Source organism: Salvelinus namaycush, chromosome 3, assembly GCF_016432855.1.
Source record: "Salvelinus namaycush isolate Seneca chromosome 3, SaNama_1.0, whole genome shotgun sequence".
NCBI lineage: Eukaryota > Metazoa > Chordata > Actinopteri > Salmoniformes > Salmonidae > Salvelinus > Salvelinus namaycush.
In genome coordinates, this window is record NC_052309.1 from 12,320,586 (window position 1) to 12,346,748 (window position 26,163).

At 41.2% G+C, this 26,163-nt stretch overlaps 1 protein-coding gene across 1 annotated transcript in view; it reads right to left on the reverse strand.

The window, feature by feature from the left end:
* Positions 1 to 1,787: 1,787 nt before the first annotated feature.
* The window catches only part of LOC120044955 (tyrosine-protein kinase Fer-like), a 29,286-nt gene continuing 4,910 nt past the window's right edge, over positions 1,788 to 26,163 (reverse strand). The window contains exons 2-19 of the mRNA XM_038989719.1: positions 20,710 to 21,012; positions 19,789 to 19,962; positions 17,802 to 17,901; positions 17,364 to 17,547; positions 16,469 to 16,606; positions 16,241 to 16,360; positions 15,911 to 16,033; positions 14,790 to 14,979; positions 13,517 to 13,612; positions 12,611 to 12,817; positions 12,022 to 12,144; positions 10,410 to 10,466; positions 10,143 to 10,258; positions 9,788 to 9,882; positions 9,549 to 9,672; positions 4,381 to 4,535; positions 3,996 to 4,118; positions 1,788 to 3,142 (exon numbers count right to left, since the gene is read on the reverse strand). Coding sequence (XP_038845647.1) covers positions 3,006 to 3,142; positions 3,996 to 4,118; positions 4,381 to 4,535; positions 9,549 to 9,672; positions 9,788 to 9,882; positions 10,143 to 10,258; positions 10,410 to 10,466; positions 12,022 to 12,144; positions 12,611 to 12,817; positions 13,517 to 13,612; positions 14,790 to 14,979; positions 15,911 to 16,033; positions 16,241 to 16,360; positions 16,469 to 16,606; positions 17,364 to 17,547; positions 17,802 to 17,901; positions 19,789 to 19,962; positions 20,710 to 20,919 — 2,472 coding nt within the window. The 5' untranslated portion in view covers positions 20,920 to 21,012 and the 3' untranslated portion in view covers positions 1,788 to 3,005. The remainder of the gene's footprint in view (positions 3,143 to 3,995; positions 4,119 to 4,380; positions 4,536 to 9,548; positions 9,673 to 9,787; positions 9,883 to 10,142; positions 10,259 to 10,409; positions 10,467 to 12,021; positions 12,145 to 12,610; positions 12,818 to 13,516; positions 13,613 to 14,789; positions 14,980 to 15,910; positions 16,034 to 16,240; positions 16,361 to 16,468; positions 16,607 to 17,363; positions 17,548 to 17,801; positions 17,902 to 19,788; positions 19,963 to 20,709; positions 21,013 to 26,163) is intronic.

Sequence of the window (26,163 nt, forward strand, 5' to 3'; positions counted from 1 at the left end):
ATGATGGAGGACACTGTGCTCTTTGGGAACTTCAATGCTGCAGACATTTTTGGTACCCTTCCCCAGATCTGTGCCTCGAAACAATCCTGTCTCTGAGCTCTACGGACAACTCCTTCGACTTCATGGCTTGGTTTTTGCTCTGTCAACTGTGGGACCTTATATACGGTTGTGTGCCTTTCCAAATCATGTCCAATCAATTGAATTGACCTCAAGTGGACTCCAAGTTGTAGAGTAATCAAGGATCATCAATGGAAACAGGATGCACCTGAGCTCAATTTCAAGTCTTATAACAAAGGATCTGAATACTTATGTAAATAAGTTGTTTATTTATAATTGGCAAAAAAATGTAAAAACCTGTTTTTGCTTTGTTAATATGGGTTATTGTGTGTAGATTGCTGAGAGGATTTATTTAATCCATTAAACAATAAGGCTGTAACGTAACAATGTCAAAAGTTGAGGGGTATGAATACTTTTCGAAGGCACTGCACCTTCAAATGCTGTGAAGCTGGTCTTGGAGTACATACCGGAATGCTAACGTTAATGCAGCACAATACTTTCACATTGAATTGTGAAGCTTAAATACACTTTCACTCAAAAACAAATGAGTGACAAAGACAATTCCATTCAACACAAGTGTAATAATGGTCTGTATCATGTATTGGCCAGTAATGTAGAGCAGATTTTTAACTACTCATGGGGAAATCTAGACTGTCACTTTGCATGAGAAGAATAAAAATAGAAAACAATTTTAACCATAGAACAAATTCTATAAAAACAAAAAACTGGCAAATATTTTAATACACTAACAGGAGACAAATTAATATAAAATACTCATACTATTTAAGTGTTTCAAATAAATAAGAGTTACTGAAAAAGGTGTATGCTTTTCAAATGTGTTAAACAGAAATATCTTGTGCTCATCAACCAGTAGTTAAGATGTAAGCTCCCTTCGCCTATTCATTCTACACCTTTTTCTTACTAGGTTGCAAAACATTTCTTTAAATATCAGGAGGTAATTTGACTGGAGAAATGAAGAAAATAACTGTTACTCCTGTCAACGAACCAAAGCCTGTGTCTCAAATGACACCCTATTCGCCATATAATGTACTACCTTTGGCATATAAGTGCACTATATAGGGAATAGGGTGTAATTTGTGACACAGTAAGATGAGGATACAGGATAGATGAGCAGGAGACATTGTATAATGGATAGGAAAGAGGATTTTTCCAAAAATCTTTTATACATATACTAAAAAATGTACAAACAATCATGCAGATTCAGAAGCAAAACATAGAAAATGTTTTCTTTATCGAATAAATCATTGGAAGAAACACTTCCAATAGAGAAACACACAAAATGTGACCTACATTTGCATAAAATACAAGTTATAGCATCTACAAGTATTTACAAAATACAGGAGGAATGTTTTTTGAAAGACAAGAGTTCCATCATTCTAATAGGAGTGAAACTGATGGATGGATGTGACGTGTTACTTCACAGAAGATGCTTTTGAAGACACGCTTGGGCTATCAGCACAAATGGCAAGGAGCTTGGTTGACAGAAACAACATGGCACCCTCAGAGAAATTACATCATACAGGAGTGGCTGGAATAGCGAATATACTATATTAGGGACCGGAGAATTACCTTGCCAGGAAAACTGTAGACCATAGGTATAGACTAGGCCCCAGAGTTCTCTCTTGGTCATGTCGCATGGTCAGATACAACTCCTGGCCCGAAGTATACTTAATGAAAACAAGTTCACTGTTCATTGCTGAATGCATGTCTATCAACGATTTAGAACAGTAGTTTTATTTTTTTTAAATGGAAGTAAAAAAATACCACAAAAATGAATACATGAAAAATGGAGCTCCTTAAAACTCTCGTAGCTATGTAAAAGCGGATTGTTTTTGACACAAAATGCTAAATTCACATTTCAAGTCAGATAGTACAGTTATGGTACATTCTAATTCTCAAATTATGAGTATTGAGCTTGTAACAACAGAGACCAAAACGTAGAAAATAGTCAGCATTCTGGAGGGTCTGAAACATTTAATAATTCTAAGTGAAATTATATTAATTCTAAATAAATGGCCTTATTGCAATATTTCTACATTACAAAGCCCAAACAATTATAGGAAAAGGGTGTCACAAATTGCACTTATCCTTGTATGTTTTACTCAAAGGTTTTCTACATTAAATAGTGGGCAAAAAGAGAATACTTTACGAAATCTTAGGACAGAAATGATTCACAGATCTCAAATCAAACTGTCACATCACAATAAGACTTCACAGGAAGAAGAAAAAACTTCTTGCTGAATGTTGAAAAGTCAAGCTCGAGACAAAAACAGACACTATACCCTTAGGTATAAACTGTTACGTCCTTGGGTAGGAACTGGTTCTCAAACCCCATCTGTCTCTGAAGACTGAAATGAGCTACGGAGTGCATCTAGACAGTCTTTTTTAGACGTTGCACGGCTACACGGAGCACCAGACTGCTTTGCATTTTCAAGTCATATTACTCATCTAACCTTAACAGGACCAAACTCAGGGCCCTAAAAAAAAAAACTAGAAATTGTGACATTTCTCATTATCGTGGCTATGCCCGAGTGATGACCAATAGCAAAACGACAGAAGTGCAATGGAGCATGATGAATTGTATCTATTGTACACATGTTTGCGTGGTTATGTCTCAAAACACCTTTAGTTGCAGAGGTTCAATAAGAGAAAGGAACAGAAATAAAGGAACACCAGGTTTAAAAAAAATAATACTGTCATATTTTGACAATGATCCAAGCTAAGCAGAGATCTCTCTCCTTGATAATGGCTCAAAACAGTTGCCTAGGCAAATAACACAGTGATTTTGTGACAAAGTATACATCGTGAGTACAATCACGACAAGTAGCATCAAGGCTGTAACGTTCTGTGGTGTTTCTCTCAGGTTGTAAGGGGGTGATCCCCTGGATGTGATGACATGACCTGGTCCACCTTCCCCTACCAGGCTGCTATTTCTTCTTGATCGAGGCCAGTTCTTTCTGAAGATCGGCGAACTTTGGCCGATTTTCAGGTTTGTACTCCCAGCACTTCTGCATGACTTTGTAAATCTCCTCAGGGCACTTTGTTGGACAGGACATTCTGTAATCTAAGATGGGGGGGGGGGGAGACAGACAGAGGGAAAATGTCACTTAATTTCCTAAGATGGATCGAGGCAGTATAATCAGGGGTATAAGTTTAGAGAACAAATGACCATCCAACGCAGTTCTCTTCATGACTTCTTGTAGTTAAAGTAATTGTCTCTATAGGGCCAACTCCAATGCAAAATGAGACAGACAACCCCTTAAAGTAATCCTTTGAGTTCTCTCATCCAGACGAACAGTTCTTATGCTGACGTTACTTCCACAGGCAGTTTGGAACAGTTTGGAACTCAGTAGTGAGTGTTGCAACCGAGGACAGACGATTTTTACGTGCTAGGTGATCCCGTTCTGTTTCCACTTCACAATAACAGCCCTTACAGTTGACCAGGGCAGCTCTAGCAGGGCAGAAATTTGACAAACTGACTTGTTGCAAAGGTGAGCTCTTCAGTAAGGCCATTCTACTGTCAATGTTTGTCTATGGAGATTGCATGGCTGTGTGCTCAATTTAATACCTGTCAGCAACGGATGTGGCTGAAATAGCATAATCCACAAATTTGAATGGCTGTCCACATAATTTTGGCCATGTAGTGTTGTGCCGTCTTATATCATTAGCAAGACCCTCACAACAGGAACAATCGTAAGGTACAATCTGTTGACGACTGAGGGAGGGTTCACTTATGAATGAGCTTGTCAAGAGGTTAAAAAAAATACTGGAAAACATACACCTGTCTTCTGGCCTGACAATAAGCAACAGAGGAGTTGGCTAAAGCACAAACAGATCTGGCTACCAGGCTAATAGAGATATGCTGGCAATAAGGGAGATCAACACAACACTGAACCCTTGGAGGGATGTCTTCTTACCTTTCTCCACTTGCTCTCTGGCCTGCTGGTTGGTCATCCCTGGGTAAGGACACACTCCTAGACTAAACGTTTCCCATAGGAGGATGCCAAAACTCCACACATCACTCTCCGAGCTGTATCTCCCTGGAACAACGACCAAACACAACCCCACTGTCTCAGCCATCAAGTATTGAAGAAGAAATGCTGTGTCATCAAGAAGAATTGATCAAACTATGCTACCTCCTGCAGAGCTACAAATCATATACTCCCAAAAGAACATGGTTATTGAGAGTTATTTCTACAGTAGTTACCCTTTGAGGGGTAAGGCCTATGTTGCCGTTAACCTATAAATCTATTTGGAGCTTTGATAAAGAAATTGGTGAAAAAGAAAGGCCCTCCAGTTTACCATAATTCAAAGCCTCTGGAGCCGTCCACTTGATGGGGATCTGTTTGAGGCCAGACGACGAGTAGATCCCATCGTCCTCTTGTCTTGACATCCCAAAGTCGCTGATCTTCAGCAGGTTGCTCTCTCCCACCAGACAATTCCTAGCCGCCAGATCCCTAAAGGATGGACAGGGGGAGGGATAATAATATAATTTCACTTCCATTCTCCCTCCATCCTCCTCCGACAAATGTTTATTTGTGACATGTGCCGATTACAAAGGTGTAGACCTTACAGTGAAATGCTTACTTACATTCCTTTAACCAACATTGCAGTTTTAAGACAAATAAGTGTTAAGTTAAAAAAAAGTTTAAAAAAAATACTCATCAAGGACATTAACATTTTCATATTAACAATATGCCATGAAATAAATGACTGAAATAGTAGGCAATCAGGACACCTAAAACCAACCCTATTTTTAACAGATGGGGAGCTCCACTACCACTGTCCATGTTAAGGTCACCATACTGTCTGTAATCTGATCATGTGAACATTTCTACTTTGCAGAGACAAAAGTAATCCACCAGATTTGGTTGGCCTTGCTGCAGGTGGCTGGGATGACCCGGTATGTGTGTGTGTGTGTACACTACAGGGTTGTGTGTGTAAGTATGTGAAAGTGTGTATGCCCCGTATATGCGTGGGTGCGACGTCCATGTGTACACACTCGCAGGACACATTGCACCCTGCATCCCTCCCATTTCAATTTCATAGCTCTCATCTGCAGCCCCTCTGTGAGAAGAGGCCTACAGCTACGCCGGTATCTTTCAAAGCGCTTCTCCTGTCATTTCTGCTGACTGCCGGCACCGAGCCACAGAGTTGGGCTAAATTAGGCTGTCACTCAGGGAGACTGGCCCCGGTGAGATAAGTAAGAGCAATGCACCGGAGATGATTTGATAGCCCCGCTGTGCTGAGATAAATGTAAGACTGATTGCAGCTGCAGCACCTCTCTCTCTCTCTCTTCTTGCGACTGTCTGCCTTGCTGGAAATACTAGTTTTCACCCGAAAACACAATCTCAAATTGGCCTGGATAGAGAGATATGGCTCAGGGCTTGGTGTGTTACCATCAAAGGTGACAGTGTTGTAAACTGCATTAAGCAGAGAGAGATACATGTTGTCCCCTCACATATCTTACTTTAGGGGGCCTTCTGGCATTACAGAGGGGAAGACATTTCATGGGGTTTAAATTCAGTTAGATTAGTAAATCAAATAAAATGTTATTTGTCACATGCACCAAATACAACAGGTGTAGACCTTACAGTGAAATGCTTACTTACAAGCCCCTAACCAACAATGCAGTTATGAAAAAATGATTTACTAAAATAAACTGAATAATAAATAAATGTAATATAAAAATTATTAAGGAGCAACAAAAAAATAACAGTAGTGAGGCTATATACAGGGGGTACCGGTACTGAGTCAATGTGCAGGGGCACCGGTTAGCCAAGGGAATTGAGGTAATATGTACATGTAGGTAGAGGTAAAGTGACTATATGCATAGATAACAAACAGAGAGTAGCAGCAGCATAAAATGGGGGTGGGGGGGACAATGCAAATAGTCCAGGTAGCCATTTGATTAGATGTTCAGGAGTCTTATGACTTGGTGGTAGAAGCTGTTAAGAAGCCTTTTGGACCTAGAGACTTGGCGTTCCGGTACCGCGTGGTAGCAGAGAGAACAGTCTGACTAGGGTGGCTGGAGTTTTTGACAATTTTTAGGGCCTTCCTCTGACACCGCCTGGTATAAAGGTCCTGGATGGTAGGAAGCTTAGCCAAAGGCACTACCCCCATTCTAGTTTGTTGGTGATGTGGACACCAAGGAACTGGAAGCTCTCAACCTGCTCCACTACAGCCCTGTCGATGAGAATGGGGGCGTGCTCGGTCCTCCTTTTCCTGTAGTCCACAATCATCTCCTTTGTCTTGATCACGTTGAGGGATAGGTTGTTATCATGGCACCAGACTGCCAGGTCTCTGACCTCCTCCCTACAGGCCGTCTCATCGTTGTCGGTGATCAGGCCTACTGTTGTGTCATTGGTAAACTTAATGATGGTGTTGGAGTCGTGCTTGGCCATGCAGTCATGGGTGAACAGGAGAGGACTGAGCCCGCACCCCTAAGGGGCCCCCGTGTTGAGGATCAGCGTGGCAGATGTGTTGTTACCTACCCTTACCACCTGGGGGCGGCCCGTCAGGAAGTCCAGGATCCAGTTGCAGAGGGAGGTATTTAGTCCCAGGGTCCTTAGCTTAGTGATGAGCTTTGAGGGCACTACGGTGTTGAACGCTGAGCTGTAGTCAATGAATAGCATTCTCACATAGGTGTTCCTTTTGTCCAGGTGGGAAAGGGCAGTGTGGAGTGCAATAGAGATTGCATCATCTGTGGATCTGTTGGGGCAGTATGCAAATTGGAGTGGGACTAGGGATTCTGGGATTATGGTGTTGACGTGAGCCATGACCAGCCTAGTAGGCTTCATGCTAGGTTAAGAATAGCTTCATGTATGAAGTTGTGTGTCATATATAGAAGTAAAAATAAGAACTTAACTGAAATACTATTCAAAGCATGAGCAATCTCTTGAACATTAGACAGATAGGGCTATTTGTTGGAATTAGGGCTGTATATCGTATTTTACTACATACCAGTATTAATGCATGGACTGGTTTGGGCTTTTACTTTACCATCTATAATGGTATTTCAATGTTTGGTTTGTTAAATGTGATATGCAACTCTGTCCGTTTTTATCTTTTACTCCGTTTTCTACTTGAGTCTTCTTTTCTACCTGTCCTCCTGCTTCCCACACCAAGCCCTGCCCCGTCACTCAGGGAGAGCATGTGGTTGCTCAACCACGGAGTCACGAACACTTTCTTACCATTCACTCTGCAGTCTGCATGGTCAGATAGATGCAACAAGATATTGGTGACAACAATGCTGATTACCACAAGCTTTCTATAGTTACCCTATTAATTTGTGTACCTTACTGCCTGCAAACTACCGTCTGCTAGTTTGTCTTTTCTTAGCAAGTTGTGCCTTGTGGATAAAATCAATTGTGTTAGCCACTAATTGTTCATTAGCTGGCTTGCTAGCTAGCTTGCTAAATGTACTTAGAGAATCAGAAAACATAGCTAGCTAATATAGCATGGTAAACAGATATTTCACCGGATGTATATGTATCCGCTTAGCGTTTCTACGAAGCCAAGTGTCAGGCAGTGGGAGATGCTGGATTTCGATTAAACATTTGATCTCAACACAGTTCTGTTCCCAAAACTAGAATCTGTTACGAACAGAGTGGACTAAGTTGTCAACTTTACCCTAAAGTAAAAAAAAATGGCGATGTTTAGAAGGAGTCCATGGCGAGAAGGAGTCCAGAACGCGTTCTTCAGAGTAGGCGTTCCCTAAAAGAAATATGCAAATGTACGCTACAATGAGCTAATAGGATCTCGCAAGCTCGTGCTTGGCTCTGCCAACTATGACTTATGTGTTCCCATTTGAAACAACGGGCTGTGGTCTATCTTGGTTTAGTTATCAAACTTTGGTACCAGTGCTGGTGTAGGTCTAGACAAGCATGTTGTTTGTGCAACGGCATCGTCTAAATCAGAGAGGAATAGAGTTCGCCAGCTTTTAGTCCTAAAACTCGGAAATGAGTTACCTCTGGTTCATTCAGCCATCCCTATGGGCAAAGAATAGTTTTTTTGGATAAACCCCCAAAATAAGGTCTGAGGTTAACACAGGCTTAGGAGATCTTATACATTTTGTTCTATGAGATAATATCAGTCAGTTAACGTGATCTTTATGAAGCATTGGTGTGCTTTGTGCTTTTTTAAGAACATAAATGCTTCAAAATTCACAAAAATGTACGTTAGCTGATGAAGATGAACTCATAGAACAAAACGTATATCTCCTAAGCCTGTGTTTACCACTAGAGATGTGACAAAGGGACAATTTTGCTTACCGTTTAAATTGCAACATCGGGTTTTCCTTTAACACGATAACAGAAAATTTGCCGACTCTTCGAAAGATTCCACATCAATTTACAATGCAGAATAACGGTACTATTAAATATGTATGACCGCTAGACTGAACACACACTTGCAGCCTTAGCGAAGAGACAGAGCAGGCAAGCCAGAGTAAAGGAGAGAGAGGCAGAAGGCAAAAGCGTGCTCATATGTTTTGGTAATCTGCATCTCGCAATGTCTTGTTTTACAAACCTTGCAAATACACCAAGTAGTCTCTTCCTCTCTGGTTTTATGTGAATTACACAACTTCCCCAGGCCTTTATAGCCTTTTGGCTATAACAAGAAAATAATGTTTTGTGATAACTGATTTTAATTAAGTGAAGAAAAAAAAACATTGTTTTCGTTTAGGGATTTTTCTTAACACTAAGGATCCCAACTTTGTTTAAACGTTTTAGCGTTCACACCCCTATTTATTCAAAAACTCCATTAATTTCCCCATAGGCTTTGACCAACGAGCCATGGTTGAGTTAGGGCCTACAAAAAGATGCCATTACTATTTCTCTCTATAAGCGAAGCATGCATATGTTAGCTAGCTACATGAGGACAGAAAACATGCAATGTAACATCTAATTAGATTCCCCTGGAAACACTTTGGTTCCTTCCCTCTCAATAATTCATCCCTGTTTTATTCATTCGTTCTCATGTCAAACAACAATGTATTCAAGGTGCTGCCCACTATATTCCAACTATAAAATTTAAATAATCATTATATTTCCACGATTCCAACAGTTCACAAATTAACTAGGCCTAGATTTTTGTCCTTTTCATGCAGCCCTGCGTGGCAACGTGTGGAAATGATAACAAAAGTGTAGGAAATGCAGAAATTGAGGAAAACACTGAACATGATTTTTGTTTGAAGTTGGAATGAACTGTATATGGAGAATGAAGAAAGCCAAATTGAAATCACTTACAATTGCTGTGTTGCCACCCTAGGGTTATAAACTACTCCAAGTATATTTAGAACTTTTAATATTAAAAAACATAAAATACCATCACAAATTTGAACAAATATTGTGATATGATATTTTGGCTATGTCGCCTAGCCCTAGTTGGAATACTCTATGGAGAAGAACAAACATACAATATTTCAGATTGATGTTGACAACGCTAAAACAAGGCGAAGATCTCCATACCTGTGGATGCAGTTTTTGAGCTCGAGGTAAGCCATTCCTGCAGCAGCATCTAATGAAAACTTTACCAGCTGTTTGGTCTTCAGGTCTTCCTTCTTCTTCCGTAGAAACGATAAGAAGTCCCCTCCTTCAAATAGGATATAAAATGTATATTCACATTTGTAACACAGTGTTGTAAACACAATTACTTTGGAAATTGCACACTACAATTGAGTCCTAAAAAGTTATGCTACTGGACTTACCTGACACTAGCTCCATCACAATGTAAATAGGCTGTCGTTGTGTGCAAACGCCTATCAGCTTCACAATGTTTGCGTGGTCATATTGTTTGAGGATCCTGTAGATCAAGAAAGTACCAGTATGAGGTAATTACATAACTGTCAAATCTCTAATCACCAGATTAAAAGCGTGTGAAGTGAAATAATGTTAGATGAGTGAACAGACGTTTCAAGGTACTCGATGGGACCTGCAAATGATTGACAGCAGACATTTTCATCTTCTGATAGGAACTGGGACATGTGATCCTCTCACCTGGCTCGATAGGAACTAGGACATTCGGCGCATGTGACAAATAAAAATGTGATTTTGTCATCTAACCTGGCTTCTGATAGGAACTTAATCTTCAGCTCCTGTGGAAGATCCTCTTTACATGTTTTGACTGCCACAGGAGTCTTGTCCCGCAATGTTCCTTTAAATACCTCACCAAAGTTGCCCTAAGAACAAAGAAAAACAGAGATACAGTAACAGAAGTTGGTGTAATCAAACATATATTGACATCAATGATGATGAATGTCAAAACTAATCCAAGATAATATCTGTCCTACAGATGTGGTGAAAATGAAAAGGATATCTAAAATCACTCACTTTGCCAAGAAGCTCTCCAAGAGTAACATCCTCATGGTTGAGTATCCATTTTTTATCCTACAAAAGATGGAACAAAACATAGGCAATTGTAAACACAAGACACAGAACATCCACAAACAGTACAATGAAAACCATACAAAAGCTACTGTGTAACATTGGAGCACCGACCGACTACTTTATATTCAGAATTACTATAATCCGAGGCACAATTACAAAAAAAAAAATCAACCACAAAAGACCTTGATGCCTCAAAAACATCAGAGAAGGGAAAATAATTTCAAAGTCTTTCCATCTTTGGCCCAGCTCAACATAACATTCCAATGGCCAGTCTCATCCAATAACACAATGATCAAATCCAAATCGCATTCTTCCAAGAGCGAGGTGGTGCCTAATGGTCAAATTTCACCGCTTTGCCATGAAGTGCTTGAAGAAAGAGCATTTAAAAACACTTATTATTCCTAGGCTTCAGCAGATCCATTACAGTAGTAATGACAACAACCATTAGCCCCGTGTTGGTGATGGCTGAGGCAATTAAAACACCATTATGTTCATCACCAGCAGGCTAGCTGAAGAGGACTCGAGGTCTTCTCTATGATTAAACCTGGCTATTGACAGTGTTGGCCTATTTTTGCAACACAGAGCGGATATTAAAAAGACATTTGCACTATTATACATGAGAAATGTGTTTTGAAAAACATCATACAGGTCTGGAAACCAGGAGTTAATACTGTCAATTAGGGCAGTGAATTGCCAGGGACCTCACGATACGATATTATCATGATACTTAGGTGGCGATACGATATGTATTGCGATTCTCACGATTCTATATGTATTGCGATACAATACTGTGATTTTACTGCGATTCGACGTTCCAATCGCATCACTCACCATATGTCTGCTGCTGAGGGATGAGAGCCATGAGAAAACAAGTTTTGATCAGTCATGGAAATAAAAGTGCTGAAAGCAAATTGGATCCTTATTTAAAAAGAATATGGAGAACATACTGGAGCTCTGGTGCAGGTACAGCCAACCAGCGCAAAAATTATATTGCCATATTGTCAAAACGATACGATATAGGTTGTCAAAAATAATAACCTGATATTTTACTACACATATTTTTTCCCCATCACTACCATTGTCAATGGGTAAAATAGCAAGGCGTCTTCTGGAGCACAGTATGATCACTGTGATTCAAAAGAGAACAACCTGGTATTGTAACTGGTATTGTAACCGTCTGAGAAGCTCTATTCTAATACATTGGAGTTTATTTTTTATTTTTATGTTTGATTTAAAAAAAAAAGAGTATAGTTAGAACTTCCAACAAAAAGTTGTTCAACTGTGATCACAGCACTTTACTGATTCAAACTAAAATATTTAGTTGATGTCAGAAGGGCTTATTCCTGACCATCAATTAGCCTCCTGCCACAAACACCACAAGATAATGAACAACCTAAGCATGTTGATGAGTTTCACAGTGTGATTAAAGGCCTCCATGACAGCTTGATGGCTTTAGCAATAATTACATTCCCAACCCTGTTGTGAGACCACTCATTGACTTTAGATCTGAATCACAGGGTGTATGAACAAAGATAGGAGAAGAAATATGTTTTACCTTGACGACTGGGTTTAAAAGCACCACCCCAGACTTCTTGGTAATAACTTGCTTTGAAGTGTAATGGTGTTCAATTAACTGAGGAATGGTCGGGAAGCCAGTGCCTTCAAAACGATACTGGTTCTGTGGACAAAGAGGAGGCAGAGAGCATGGGATTGATTAATTACAAAGTTGAGTTGGAAGCTTTTCGAATCATCATCTTTTGTGTTACGGAAACAACTTTACAAGCAATTACTAGTAGCTGTCATCTGAACAAATTAAATTAAATACACATCAACCATAGAATTCCTTGCCAATTAATTTCCGTTTCCACCAAGGTGCCTGTGATCTCTCGTCTCTGTATCTTAGTAACAGACACAAAGCAACCATTGGCTGACACACATCACATCAAATATACCTGACTACACCTTTATATTTTGTCTCTTTTACTGCTGAAACCTAGTGGCTCTGCAATGAGACAAACACCTGGTCTCAGATCAGTTTGTGCCATCATGTCAACTCCTTGTCATGCCAAACATGACTCAAACAGATCTTGGACCAGGCTAAGAAACACCTTTAGTTTATTCAGAACTGAACAAGTAGAACTCACGTCTGCAAACTGGATGATGAAGTGTCTCCGCTGTCCCTCTGAGAAGACAGACAGGACGTACTCGCCAGGCTTGCCGTGGCTCTCCCGGACCAGGAAGTCTCCCTGCTCTTTGAGCAGCTCCTGGGCCTCGGTCCTGGGGATGGCCCCATGGTACCACTCCTGGTCCCCCAGGGGCTTCTCACTAGTTGGGATCACGTCGAAAAACTGCTGGATACGCACAATGGAATGATATGACATGATGATATATAATGATATGATGATGATTTGATAATGAAAGTTAGGGATCAATCATCAATTCCTGTTCAATTGCCAGTCAAGAGAGCTATAAGATCTGTCACTCCACTCAGATCAAACAGGCACAATTTGGATGCAATATGTATAATACACATATAAGAATATTTTGAAGATAAATACACAACGCAGAGGATGAGAGTACTAGAATTAATGGTCAATAGGGAATTGTCAATGTAAATAGGAGTTGGGTTTCAGTTCAACAGCTTTTTAGAATCTGTGGAATGTCACTCCTGAACTCAGAGCTACGTGTACCACGTTGTCATTGGTCTGTACATTGAGTCGGGAGCAGGATACTGGTTATTTGGCCATTGGCCCAGTGGTACTGCAAGGACTTCTGATTAGTAAACCCCAGGCTAGGGTGTAGGGTTATAAATGGCACCCTGTTCCTTTGTTCAGTGGAGAAATGCTGAGGACAGAGGAGACTGAACATCTACCTACCAGCATAATATCTTGATTTGTCCTTCTCAAATAAACCTATTTTTCTCCCCCTGATTTGTTTTGGGGTCTGTGTTATTGAAGAACATCAATTGCTAACACACAGGATAGTTTCCACTCACTACACAAGAACACAATACTTTAAAACCTGTTTTTTTAACAGACTTCAGAACTTACCGATGATGAGCCAAGGACTGATTTGGGAGAGCGGAGGATGCCGGCTAAGGAATGACGCAAGGTGTCAAACTTTGATGTCCTGTCTTTGCCTTTGTCCTGAAAATACAGACATATGGTTGAAAATGTGTTGAGAATAAACAGTTGAGCAAGCCGAATACACTCTACTATAGTGTATAGAGGTTTATAGCTATGACAATGTGCTTACACTGCCCTCTTCTGCTCACCCAACTCTCTGCAGAGAGAGCTAGAGTTGAGAGGCTCAACAGCACCACCATATCATCTACCACATACTGCAGTCAACAAAATGCTTTTTATCTTACACTCATACACTGCCCCATTCAAAGCCAAATATCTCAACGTTGGTGAAACATGTTTCCCATTTCACTGAAATGACTAAACCAGTGGAAAACTGGTATGCAATGTTTATCAGTGTTTTTCTTCTGAGCTGGTTTATAACAGGAACATGATTGACACAGAGATACATCTATTTTTAGATCGACATTTCAGTGACAATTGATGAGAAAAGTAAAAAATTGTTTTAATGAAAGTTCAAAGATTCATCACAACAGTGTCCTTTAGATGAAAACCCACTGATTTGCCTGAATGAGTATGTTCATGGAGACAGCACAACAGTGTCCTTTAGATGAAAACCCACTGATTTGCCTGAATGAGTATGTTCATGGAGACAGCACAACAGTGTCCTTTAGATGAAAACCCACTGATTTGCCTGAATGAGTATGTTCATGGAGACAGCACAACAGTGTCCTTTAGATGAAAACCCACTGATTTGCCTGAATGAGTATGTTCATGGAGACAGCACAACAGTGTCCTTTAGATGAAAACCCACTGATTTGCCTGAATGAGTATGTTCATGGAGACAGCACAAGACAAAGAAACATTCTGGCTTACTACTATACAATGAATAGAAAGCAGTAAACTGACACAGTACCAGTATGTGTAAGTGTATAGAAGTAAATATCAGCCGCAAAAGTATCTAGGGCTAACAAAATCATCAAGCAAACACATTTAATCAACAGACGCTATACAGTATCTCTGAAAAGGTCAGAGAGAGAAGTTCATAGTAGGACAGTGAGTGGAAAGTGCTGCATTCCTTCTGATTACAAAGGAAGTAATATCCTGGAATCCACACTGATGTTCTCCGTTTCACCATGGTTCACAATCACATATCAGATTGGATTCCGACTTGACAAGTAAATCCTTCCTATTCTAAAACCAACAACGGTCAACTCCACAACAATAACCACTCACTCACCATGGAGTTGACGGAGCGCGCGTCGTCCTCGTAGTTGACCATGGGGGGAGGCTCCTTGCCCTCGTTCTCCTGCATCTTGTGGTCAAGCAGGTCCTTCTGGGCGCCCAGCTTGGCTTCTGTGCAGCGTAACAACTGGACCGTTTGCCTCAGCTCCTCCAAAGACTGCTTCTGACTGAGCAGCAGCACCACACTGATGGAGGGAGGGAGATGGAAAGAGAGAATGAGTGTGGTGTGAGAGACAGGGAGAGAGAAGCGGAGAGATGGAGAGAGACAATGTGAGAGAGTGAAAAGATAGAGATTGAGACAGAGATGGAAAGAGAGAGAGAGAAAGAGGTCAGGCTCTGGCGCTAGTCTGAAATCAAACAGTATTACAACTACTTAATCCACCTCTCGGAACAAGGACGTGGAAAATTATTTTCTAGTTTGCGTTCCACCAGAGGGATATATAGCCTACAGTGTAACAACTGAGCTGTTTCTGTGCTCTGATTAATGGGTGTGAAGACATTTCACTCAAAACAATTTAGTCAAACACCCAACAAACATTGCTGTGGAAGCAGAGGGCCGTTTTTAAAAGTGATGCTTGCCACAGAAGGGATAAAACCTATACGCACAATTCTTCACAAAAAACAACTTCTCAACTGTCCTAATCACTTTATTAATGTTTTCAAAAAGAGAACTTCAGACAGGATAAAAACTAGCCTAGGCCATACAACCAGTCCTCATCCTTTATCACACCTGTAGCTGAGACTTCACATGGGGATGACTGGACAGGCCTGATAATATCATCGTATCTTACAGGGGATTATCCAGCAGACCCTGAAATATGTGCTGAGCCCTGTGCTACAGACATAGCTCTGTCTATTGTACCCTGTCCGCCTCAATGAACCTTCACATCATTCATGCTCCTAGAGTTAGATCATGGCCAATCGAGCTTCTTAGAAACAACGACAAACTTGGAATCTATTAAGCTAGTCACTAATGGGCTCTGTTGTTATTGTTTAATGGCACGTGTACAACTGAAAGCCATGAGATTGAGGAAAACATCTAACACATGCTATGGGAGATAATCTTATCGAGAATGCAAGAATCATTAGAGCTGTATTGTTATGGTAGCAACGTACTCAGACTTCTTTTCACATGTTTTGGTGGACTCATCAAGCTTGTTTTCCAAGTCTTGCATGAGATCCTCCTTGGTGCGTAGGCTCTGCTGAGTGAGGCCCAGCTCATCTGATGTGGATTTCAGCCTGCGGAAGGAGATACAGTGGATTAAAGTGTATCTGACCTTTGACACAATCAGTCAGCCAACAGAGGCACACACTATATCCTTAGTTAATAGGAGATGCTGTACGGATTGATTCCTCGCACCCTCCTCTCACCTTTTCAAAACGTCAGAGAACGAGACAAGGTTAATGAGGGCAGTACTCTCCTCCCTTCATACATTTTCTACTCACATCGCTTGTAAACTGTCTGCAGTCAAATTGTTCCATAGGATCTCGTTTGCTTGAAGATTCTCGGTTTCCTCCAACAGTGAAACGTCAAATTCTACATTTGGTTCTTTGGTTTCTGGAGACCTGGAAGATGATAATACTTCATGTTAACCAAAATTAGAAATTGAAATAAAGTACTGTTATTGAAGCATAAAAAGGTAACATTTCAAAGGCCTTAAACTAAAAGCCTACCTGTGAACCTCAATGAAGTGTTCATACTCTGACACAGGATCAATTTGGTCGATGGAGGTGTGGATTTCTTTGTGGACTTTCACTATTTCATCAGTTAAGAGACTGGTTATTTCACTGTATTCCTCCAAAATCCCCTTCCTGAAAATGACGGAACAGTCAGAAAATCATTTTTAAAAAATACAGAAATCAAGGTTAAAATTGAGGTAAGCGTATGCTCAGTATATGAAAGGTTTAAAAACACACATTTGCGTGACTCGAGGATGACACAGATGGACAGCTCTGCGGGTTTATGAACAGGGATAGACACATTGTCATTCTAAAACCCATTGTATTTCTCACTCAGTTCAGAAATATCATTTCAGTGGAGGAACTCTGAATTGTTCTCCTGTTATTAACATCTGTCTAAGACTTAAAAAACGTTGTGATTAAAAACACAGCTTAAGCAGGACATTCTGAACAAGAGGGTGCCCCCGCCTCCTAGTAATCCTACGATCGCTATGAAATGATGGGATTAAGCCTCATCTGGGGTCTAATCCCATGCGACACCAAGAAGAACCCTTGCAAATAGTTATTCATTTACGTATTACAATTTCCAAAGAATGTTTACGTCACAGATCTGATGACTCATAACCTGCAGTGTGCTGCTGGACGTCTAGGATGGACACTGCAGAAAAGGAACACTGCACACAGTGGCATATGCACCCAAGTGTGTTCAACATTTCAACCCTTAGACCATCATCGGGGTTCAACCCAAGGGTCGAGACGTAACGAAGCAAAGCACAATCTACTTGTTAATCTACTTTAACCTTCAAGATATTCTCAAGCTCATTGAATGAATCTTTACGTAGTGTATCCCTTGTTAATCTCTGCTGGAGCCACACACACACACACTCACAGTGCACTGATCATCTCCTCCTGCATCTTCTGCAGGGAGTCGAGCAGGAGGGGCAGCGTGGTGTCGTGGTAGTGCTCCTGGTGGAGCTGGGCACTCCGCACCGCCAGCACGTACTGGTTGTGGAGGTTGTGAAGCTTCATGGTGGCCTTGTCGTAACGCTCCCTCGCCTTCTCCGGCTCCTTGCCTGAAAACAAACCCAACAAGTGCTGTACTGCTGGTTTGTCTGGAGGAGGTTTAAAATGGTTGTGCCTCATCATCCGCCGCCCAAGATATGTCGGTCATATGATCTCCCTCTGCAGGGTTTGGTGACTAATGTATTGATGCACTTCAGCTGGTCTCGAATAAGACTTCATATATTTCCTCCAAGATAAACTGCACTACTATGAATCATTACATTAAACGTATATTTTTCTGTAAATAATCAGGAGAAATTCTTACCTTTCACCATTGCGTCTCTATATTTTTCTTTGGCACTGTGGGCATCCTTTGTTAATTGTCTGTAGGTGCCTTTTAACTTTTCTAGGTCGCTTTTTGTCACCTAGGAGAGATCATATCGGAAACATCATCACATCCTCTCGTACATTGGTTCCCAAACTTGTTATAGTCCCGTACCCCTTCAAACATTCAACCTCCAGCTGCATACCCCTCTAGCACCAGGGTCAGCGTACTCTCAAATGTTGTTTTTTGACATCATTGTAATAAGCCTGCCACACACACACTATACGATACATTTATTAAACATAAGAATGAGTGAGTTTTGTCACAACTCGGCTTATGGGAAGTGACAAAGAGCTCTTATAGGACAGGGCACAAATAATAATAATCAATAAGTCTGCCCTTTATTTAACCTTCTTACATATAAAACCTTAATTGTCCATCGAAAATGGTGAATAACTCACCACAGGTTAATGAGAAGGGTGTGCTTGAAATGATACACATAACTCTGCAATGTTGGGTTGTATTGGAGAGAGTCTCAGTCTTAAATCATTTCCCACACACAGTCTGTGCCTGTATTTAGTTATCATATTAGTGAGGGCTGAGAATCCACTCTCAAATAGGTACGTGGTTGCAAAGAGCATCCGTGTCTTAACAGCGTGATTTGCCAAGGCAGGATACTCTGACCGCAGCCCAATCCAGAAATCTGGCAGTGGCTTCTGATTCAATTCAATTTTCAAAGAACTGCCTGTTGCAATTTCGATGAGGCTCTCTTGTTCAGATATCGGTAAGTGGACTGGAGGCAGGGCATGAAAGGGATAACGAATCCAGTTGTTTGTGTCATCCGTTTCGGGAAAGTACCTGCGTAATTGTGCACCCAACTCACTCAGGTGCTTCGCTATATCACATTTGACATTGTCCGTAAGCTTGAGTTCATTTACACAGTAAAAATCATACAATGATTGAAAGACCTGTGTGTTGTCCTTGTTAATGAAGACAGAGAAGAGCTCCAACTTCTAAATCATAGCCTCAATTTTGTCCCGCACATTGAATATAGTTGCGGAGAGTCCCTGTAATCCTAGATTCAGATCATTCAGGCGAGAAAAAACATCACCCAGATAGGCCAGTCGTGTGAGAAACTCGTCATCATGCAAGCGGTCAAACAAGTGAACATTATGGTCAGTAAAGAAAACTTTAAGCTTGTCTCTCAATCCAAAAAAACATCTCAATACTTTCCCCTTGATAACCTGCGTACTTTTGTATGTTGTAAAAGCGTTACATGGTCGCTGCCCATATCATTGCATAGGGCATAAAATACATGAGAGTTCAGGGGCCTTGCTTTAACAAAGTTAACCATTTTCACGGTAGTGTCCAAAACGTCTTTCAAACTGTCAGGCATTCCCTTGGCAGCAAGAGCCTCTCGGTGGATGCTGCAGTGTACTCAAGTGGCGTCGGGAGCAACTGCTTGCACGCGCGTTACCACTCCACTATGTCGCCCTGTCATGGATTTTGCACCATCAGTACAGATACCAACACATCTTGACCACCAAAGTCCATTTGATGTCACAAAGCTGTCCAGTACTTTAAAAAATATCCTATTGTCCTGGTTTGCAGTGGTTATTTTAAATAGACAAAATTATTTGCTTTTCTTCCAAAAACAAGGACATTTCTAAGTGACCCCAAACTTTTGAACGGTAGTGTGTGTGTGTGTATATAAATATATATACACACACACACACATATGTATACACATACATATTTTGTGTGTATATATGTGATTCACATTTTTATTGTGTGTACCCCAGTGTGAGAATACCTGGTCTAGTCAAAGAAAACAAACATGTCCTGATCTAACTGCAGGATTAGCATTTTAGCCACAATACAAGTGCCTCTTTCACACGTGTGAAACACCCTGTCAACAATGCCCCATATCACCACAAATAAAGTCAATACTAGGCTAAATGTGAGTGTGTTTGTGTGTATACAGTACCTTGTTCATCTCGGACTCGATCTGTGTGTGGATGCTCTGGTAGCTCTTCTTAACCTGCTGCTTGTCTTTGATCATCATAGTGAGTCTGTGCAGAGGGCCAGAGTTCAGCTCCTCCGCGTGACACTTCATGATCTGACTCAGCTGTTCTGTCTGCTGGACCATGTGGGCCCAAGACTGGAGAGATGGGAGAGGAAGAAAAGAGAAAGATAGAAGAGAGGGAGGGGTAGAGAGGAAGCGGATTGAGAGGGAGCGAGAGGGAGGGAGCGAGAGGGAGGGAGCGAGAGGGAGGGAGCGAGGGAGGGAGCGAGAGAGAGGGAGCGAGAGAGGGGGAGGGAGCGAGAGAGGGGGAGGGAGCGAGGGGGAGGGAGCGAGAGAGCAAGAGAGAGAGAGGGAGGGAGGGAGCGAGAGAGGGAGCGAGAGAGAGAGAGGGCGGGAGCGAGAGAGAGAGAGGGCGGGAGCGAGAGAGGGCGGGAGCGAGAGGGAGGGAGCGAGAGGGAGGGAGCGAGAGGGAGGGAGCGAGGGGGAGGGAGCGAGAGGGAGGGAGCGAGGGAGGGAGCGAGGGAGGGAGCGAGAGAGAGGGAGCGAGAGAGGGGGAGGGAGCGAGAGAGGGGGAGGGCGGGAGCGAGAGCGAGAGCGAGAGCGAGCGAGCGAGCGAGAGAGAGAGAGAGAGAGAGGGAGGGAGGGAGGGAGGGAGGGAGGGGGAGAGAGAGAGAGAGGGAGCAAGAGAGAGGGAGCAAGAGAGAGGGAGCGAGAGAGAGGGATGGAGGGAGAGATTGAGGGAGCGAAAGAGAGAGGTTCACCAAAGCACCATTTTTTATCTCACCTTAAAGACATTACTGATGTAGTCTGTGTTGACACTTGTGTCTGTACTGTATACATGAATATATCTGTATTTCTGAATTGATATGTGTTTGTGTTAACCTTGGAGACGTTGCTGATGTAGTCCATCTGGGAGGAGTTGTCGTGCTTGTCCACCTGCTGGCTGATGTTGAGGAGAAGTGAGGCGTACTCCTTGTCGCTCTTCACCCGTAGCGTCATGAAGCGCTTCACTGTCTCCAGCAGCTTCAGCTCCCAGTCCTGCAGCTTCAACAGCCCATCGTGGGAGTTCCCCAGGTCCTGTCCGAACCCCATCGTCCCTCTTCCCTTTTCCTCACGACACGCTATTTAGTCTCACACTTCACCGGGCCGGGAGGATGGATAGTCACCCTCAGTTCTGCATCTTTCCTGGAAGGAGGATTGAGGCAAATCAGCAGGGGCTGCTGAGGGGAGGACGGCTCATAATCATTTCTGGAACGGAGTCAATGGAATGGCATCAAACACCTGGAAACCATGTGTTTGATACCATTCCACTTTTTCCACTCCAGCCATTAGCACGAGCCCATCCTCCCAATTTAAGCTGCCACCAACCTCCTGTGAGGCACATACAGAAACTATAATAAATGTGTAAAACATTTGGCACAAATTACAGCAAATTGATAGCACCTGTCCTGGTCGACAAAGGCAAACTGCTTGTTGAATGTTGGTTAGTCACTAGTTGCAGACAGTTGGAAGGTTTTCTATGAATTAGCCTAAATAAAAGGTACTCCTTTGATTAGCCTAACCCTTTATAGACTGCAACAACCTTCTGATGCAAGAGGCAGTTTTCTGAAATAAAGACCCACAATGGAGGAAGGGGAGGGCGACCAGCTTAGTTTAGGAAGTGGGTGGGCCAACAGTGAAGCGGCCAAAACAAAATGGTAACAAATTCATGTAGGCTACCTAACCTCACCATCCCTCATCTCTGCTCTCAGGTAACTATTTATAGGCCTGCCACAGTTAGACAAAGTCAATAGAAACCAGAAACAGTAGCTACAATACAGCAACAGGAAGTAGGCTAGTCTAATGCGAGATAGGAAGGTAAACCTTCAGAGACAAGGCAGATTATAAAAAAGACAGACAATCACTCTACCTCTGCTACTACTAGACTGCCAATTTAATCTGGCTTTAAACCTCGGGGGAAAAGCTTATTATCTCCAAGTCAGATGCCTTCTGTTCTGCTCCAGTGTCTCACACTAAAGACTTTTAAGGTGCTGATAAATAAAGAGTGCTGATAAATAAAGTAGACTCCAAGAACATCTTCAAACTTGAACTACCAGTTTTGGAAGTTAAATAGTGGGGCAAACACCATTTGTCAAAGATGCACTAAGCGCCCCAGAGACTAGAAAAATGTGCTTTTCTATTGGGAATGTTGTTGTGTATATCCCAGTCAGATCACACATGCCATCCCCACATGCCATCGCCTAATTGGAAGTGAACGTCTTCAAATAGTCTGCCTTGATCTAATATGTGAAAACTCTTAAAAGAACCCCTTATGAGAATGGAGCGGCTGGAATTCAAAGTAGTATAACAGAACCAGAACAGCCTATAACCTAATCTGAAACAGCCTTATTCGGCAAGTAGTCATAAATGGGTCATAGCATGAACACTAGGACAAGTACAACAGTAGAGGCTACTAAGCCAACACAAAACATCCTCCACATTCAGAAAACATTTTGAGTTATGAATTCTCATTATAACAGTACAGAAGATCATGTGAATTGTATTTAGGCTGTCCGTGCAAAATCAAGTGGAATAAGTGTCAGTGACATGGCAGATGTGGTCACAGTAAATTATGAATTTATTAATTCACTGCCAAAGGAATTCAAAAGATGTAATTTTACCACCCACCAGTCGCAGGCTATAAAAGAAGATGAAGGAAATGACTCCACTGTACAGTGTGAGCACTGAGACTATACAGAGTTTATAGCTAATGTCTCTGGTTTATTCCAAAACCAGTTCAAAGTTCAAAATGCAATTACAGAAGCTGGATCAGAAGCAAATCTTTCACAGTTGAAAGAATAAACTTAACCTAAAAAATGATAACAAACCTGATTAAACTGACACAGTAGGCTACTAGAAGTCTACTAGCTAAACAGGGACAGTGCCATTTTAGAAAAGCTTTTGTAACAATAGCAATGCAATTTTGTAAAACTTGATCACCTGTCCCTCACATTACTGTGAACACTTACATTCCCTTTAATGGTGGCTGTGAACACTTACTTGTAGCCAAAATCAACACCACACAGAGTGTTTTCTTTTCACACCTACTTTAAGTCAGATAAGATAGAGGGAGCATCTTCAGTAGCACACCAGGCTAGTGTTCAAGTGATCAGTGACCTATGTAACTGCCACCAACAAGCATCATGAGAAGAAGGCTGAAAGGAAACCACAACGTGATTATAATGAAGAAAGACGTAGGCCTATTCAAGTCATGAGACACATTGAGTAGCCTACAATACGGAAATGCTTTGGGGCGGCTACCTATTCTCAAACATCTTAGGCTAGGCCTATATGACAAAAATGAAAACTGGATCATTGCACTTCAAAAAGCACAAGAAAGAGGATTTTGACGCCGACCATCTCAGATTGTTCAGAAACCGTTTCTGTAGTTAGAAAACAGATCAGTATTACTGCAACATTATTTTGTTGAAATATAATTTGTTCTCTGAGAAATTAAGCTAATTGATTGCACCCATTTGGACATTTTAATTTATAGGATTCATATAACATTCAAGAATTGTAGTACCTAACATCTGATTTGGACTAAACTTTTTTCTAACAATGAGTAAGACATGAGGAATCCAAAGAAGTGGTCAAAAGCCATCCACTGACCCCCCACACCAATAATGAGTATATATTCACAGTTCTCTATGTTAGACAATTAGTATGGCGCTGCGATTTAGAGTATTGTCTCTTCATCCTATATAATGTATTCTCAGTGTATTTGGTGATGTTTTTTTTTCCTTGTTCAGAGAAACTAGTCATTGAAGCTGTTGGGTTTCAATTAGCTTAATTTCTCAGAGATCATTTCAGCAAAATAAAGTTGGAGGAATGCTTATCTTATCTGTTTCTAACTACAGAAATGATTTCAGAACAATCTGAGATGGTGGTTGTCACAGCTTGCTGAAATGACATGGAACAACCCTAGTTGTTTTGTTTTTCCATGTGAATTTTTGCCAGCTATAGATCTAACTGTGAGTAGCCAGGTTTAGCCCAATAAACTAAAGACAGAAAATAAGTGTCAGTAACTGACAGATATGGAGACAAAATGTCATGAGTGGGTCACACTTCATATATGAAAACTATGTATAGGCTATGTGCGGTAGCTAGCTACCGCACAGACACAATGCATACAACACTAAATACTTCCACCAAGCTAACTAACCACTGTAGCTAGTATTGACATTATAATTAAAATCACAAAGGATTAGTTTCCATGAAACAGATGCCTGTGTTAGCTGCCAAGTTAGTGCCGTGTCCTTAGCTAGCTATGTTGTGCAAGCTAGCAAATATGCTAATGTTAACTAGCTAGCTAAACATTTGACTATTGGCTGGCACTGGCAGTATGGGATTTTGGAGAGTGAATGAAATTGTTTCTTCGTCATCTTGCTAGGTAGTTATCTAGCTGTGGCCATCTGGCTAGTATCAATAAGCGCTTTCTACAAAATAGCAACATTAGCGCAGCTAGCTAACATTGGAATCTAGACCATAATTCAGGAATCTGCCAGGAGCCAATTTTTTCTTGAGAGGATGGTCAGGGGGGGTGGAACATAATTACAAACAATTTGTAGACTGCAAATTGGCCCAAACATATAATATTTGACCCAAACAATAATTTCAAACCTTGCATACATTTGTATATGATCACGTGTCTCTCTATTATGTGTGGGAATTTCCAAAATTAGAATCATTTGGGAGCTACTTTCCTGGTGTTTTCACAGTCATGTCCAACAATTTAATTTTATTTACCCAAAAATTATATATATATATATAAATAAAAACTCAAAATGTTGGACACACCTACTCATTCAAGAGTTTCTTTTTTTATATACTATTTTCTACATTGTAGAATAGTGAAGACATCAAAACTATGAAATAACTACATATGGAATCATGTAGAAAGCAAAAAAATTAAGTGTTAAATGGTGTTGATGGTTTTTGCGACTGCTCTTGAAGAAACGTTCAAAATTATTGAACATTTCCGGATTGACTGACCTTCATGTCATAAAGTAATGATGGACTGTCGTTTCTCTTTGCTTATTTGAGCTATTCTTGCCATAATATGGACTTGGTATTTTACCAAATAGGGCTACCTTCTGTATAGCACCCCTACCTTGTCACTACACAACTGATTGGCTCAAACGCATTAAGAAGGAAAGAAATTCCACAAATAAACTTTGGGGCGGCAGGTAGCATAGTGGTTAGTGCGTGGGCCAGTAACCGTAAGGTTGCTGAATCGAATCCCTGAGTTGACAAGGTAAAAATCTGTCGTTCTGCCCCTGAACAAGGCAGTTAACCCACTGTTCCCCGGTAGGCCGTCAATGTTAAATACAAATTTGTTCTTAACTGACTTGCCTAGTTAAATAAAAAAAATACCTGTTAACACTTTTTTGGTTACTACATGATTCCATGTGTGCAATTTCATAGTTTTGATGTCTTCACTATTATTCTACAATGTAGAAAATAGTAAAAATAAAGAAAAACCCTTGTATGAGTAGGTGTGTCCAAACTTTTGACTGGTATTATTTATATATAGGGGGGGGGGGGGGGGAATAAAACCACCTGTGGCCCAGTTGGTGTGTCTGAGCTATTAAAGCCTTCACCTTTTTTATTTGACCTTTAATTAACTAGGCAAGTCAGTTAAGAACAAATTCTTATTTACAATGATGGCCTACCAAAAGGCCTCCTGTGGGAACGTGGGCTGGAATTAAAAATACAAATAGAAAAATAGGACAACAACACACATCACAACACTACATAAAGAGAGACCTAAGACAACATAGCATGGCAGCAACTTTTCCCTGACACAAAATGGTTGAAGGGATGGTGGACCCTCAAACATTTCACATGGAAGGGGTTCCTCCACTATCAGGCAGGTACTTAACCTATAAGGCCTAGAAAGACAACATTGAAAAGTAAGGCCTGCATAACATAGTGAGTCACCCACAGTAAAGAAATAGCCTCTGACTGGCCGCCTAGTGAAAGTGCAAGAAGAGAGAGTTGTTTTTGATCAAACTTGTTGTGTCAGGAGTCTGATCACTTTTGACCCGTGTTTTCTAAAAGTACATATAGTAGTTAGTCAAATAGAAAAAGTAGCCAGCCGCCCTCAGGGCCCAAATTGTTTGCAGAAGAAGCTACAATTTGGTGGCCCCTGGTACATTCTAATGCCTTGATTTCATCTGAAATACTACAGCTAAATGATTGAATATTTTGTCGAGTTTACCTCCTAGATTGGGAAAATGTGTTGTGGTATTGTGTAGAAAGACATGACTTTACAATTTTAATTACTGAAAATGT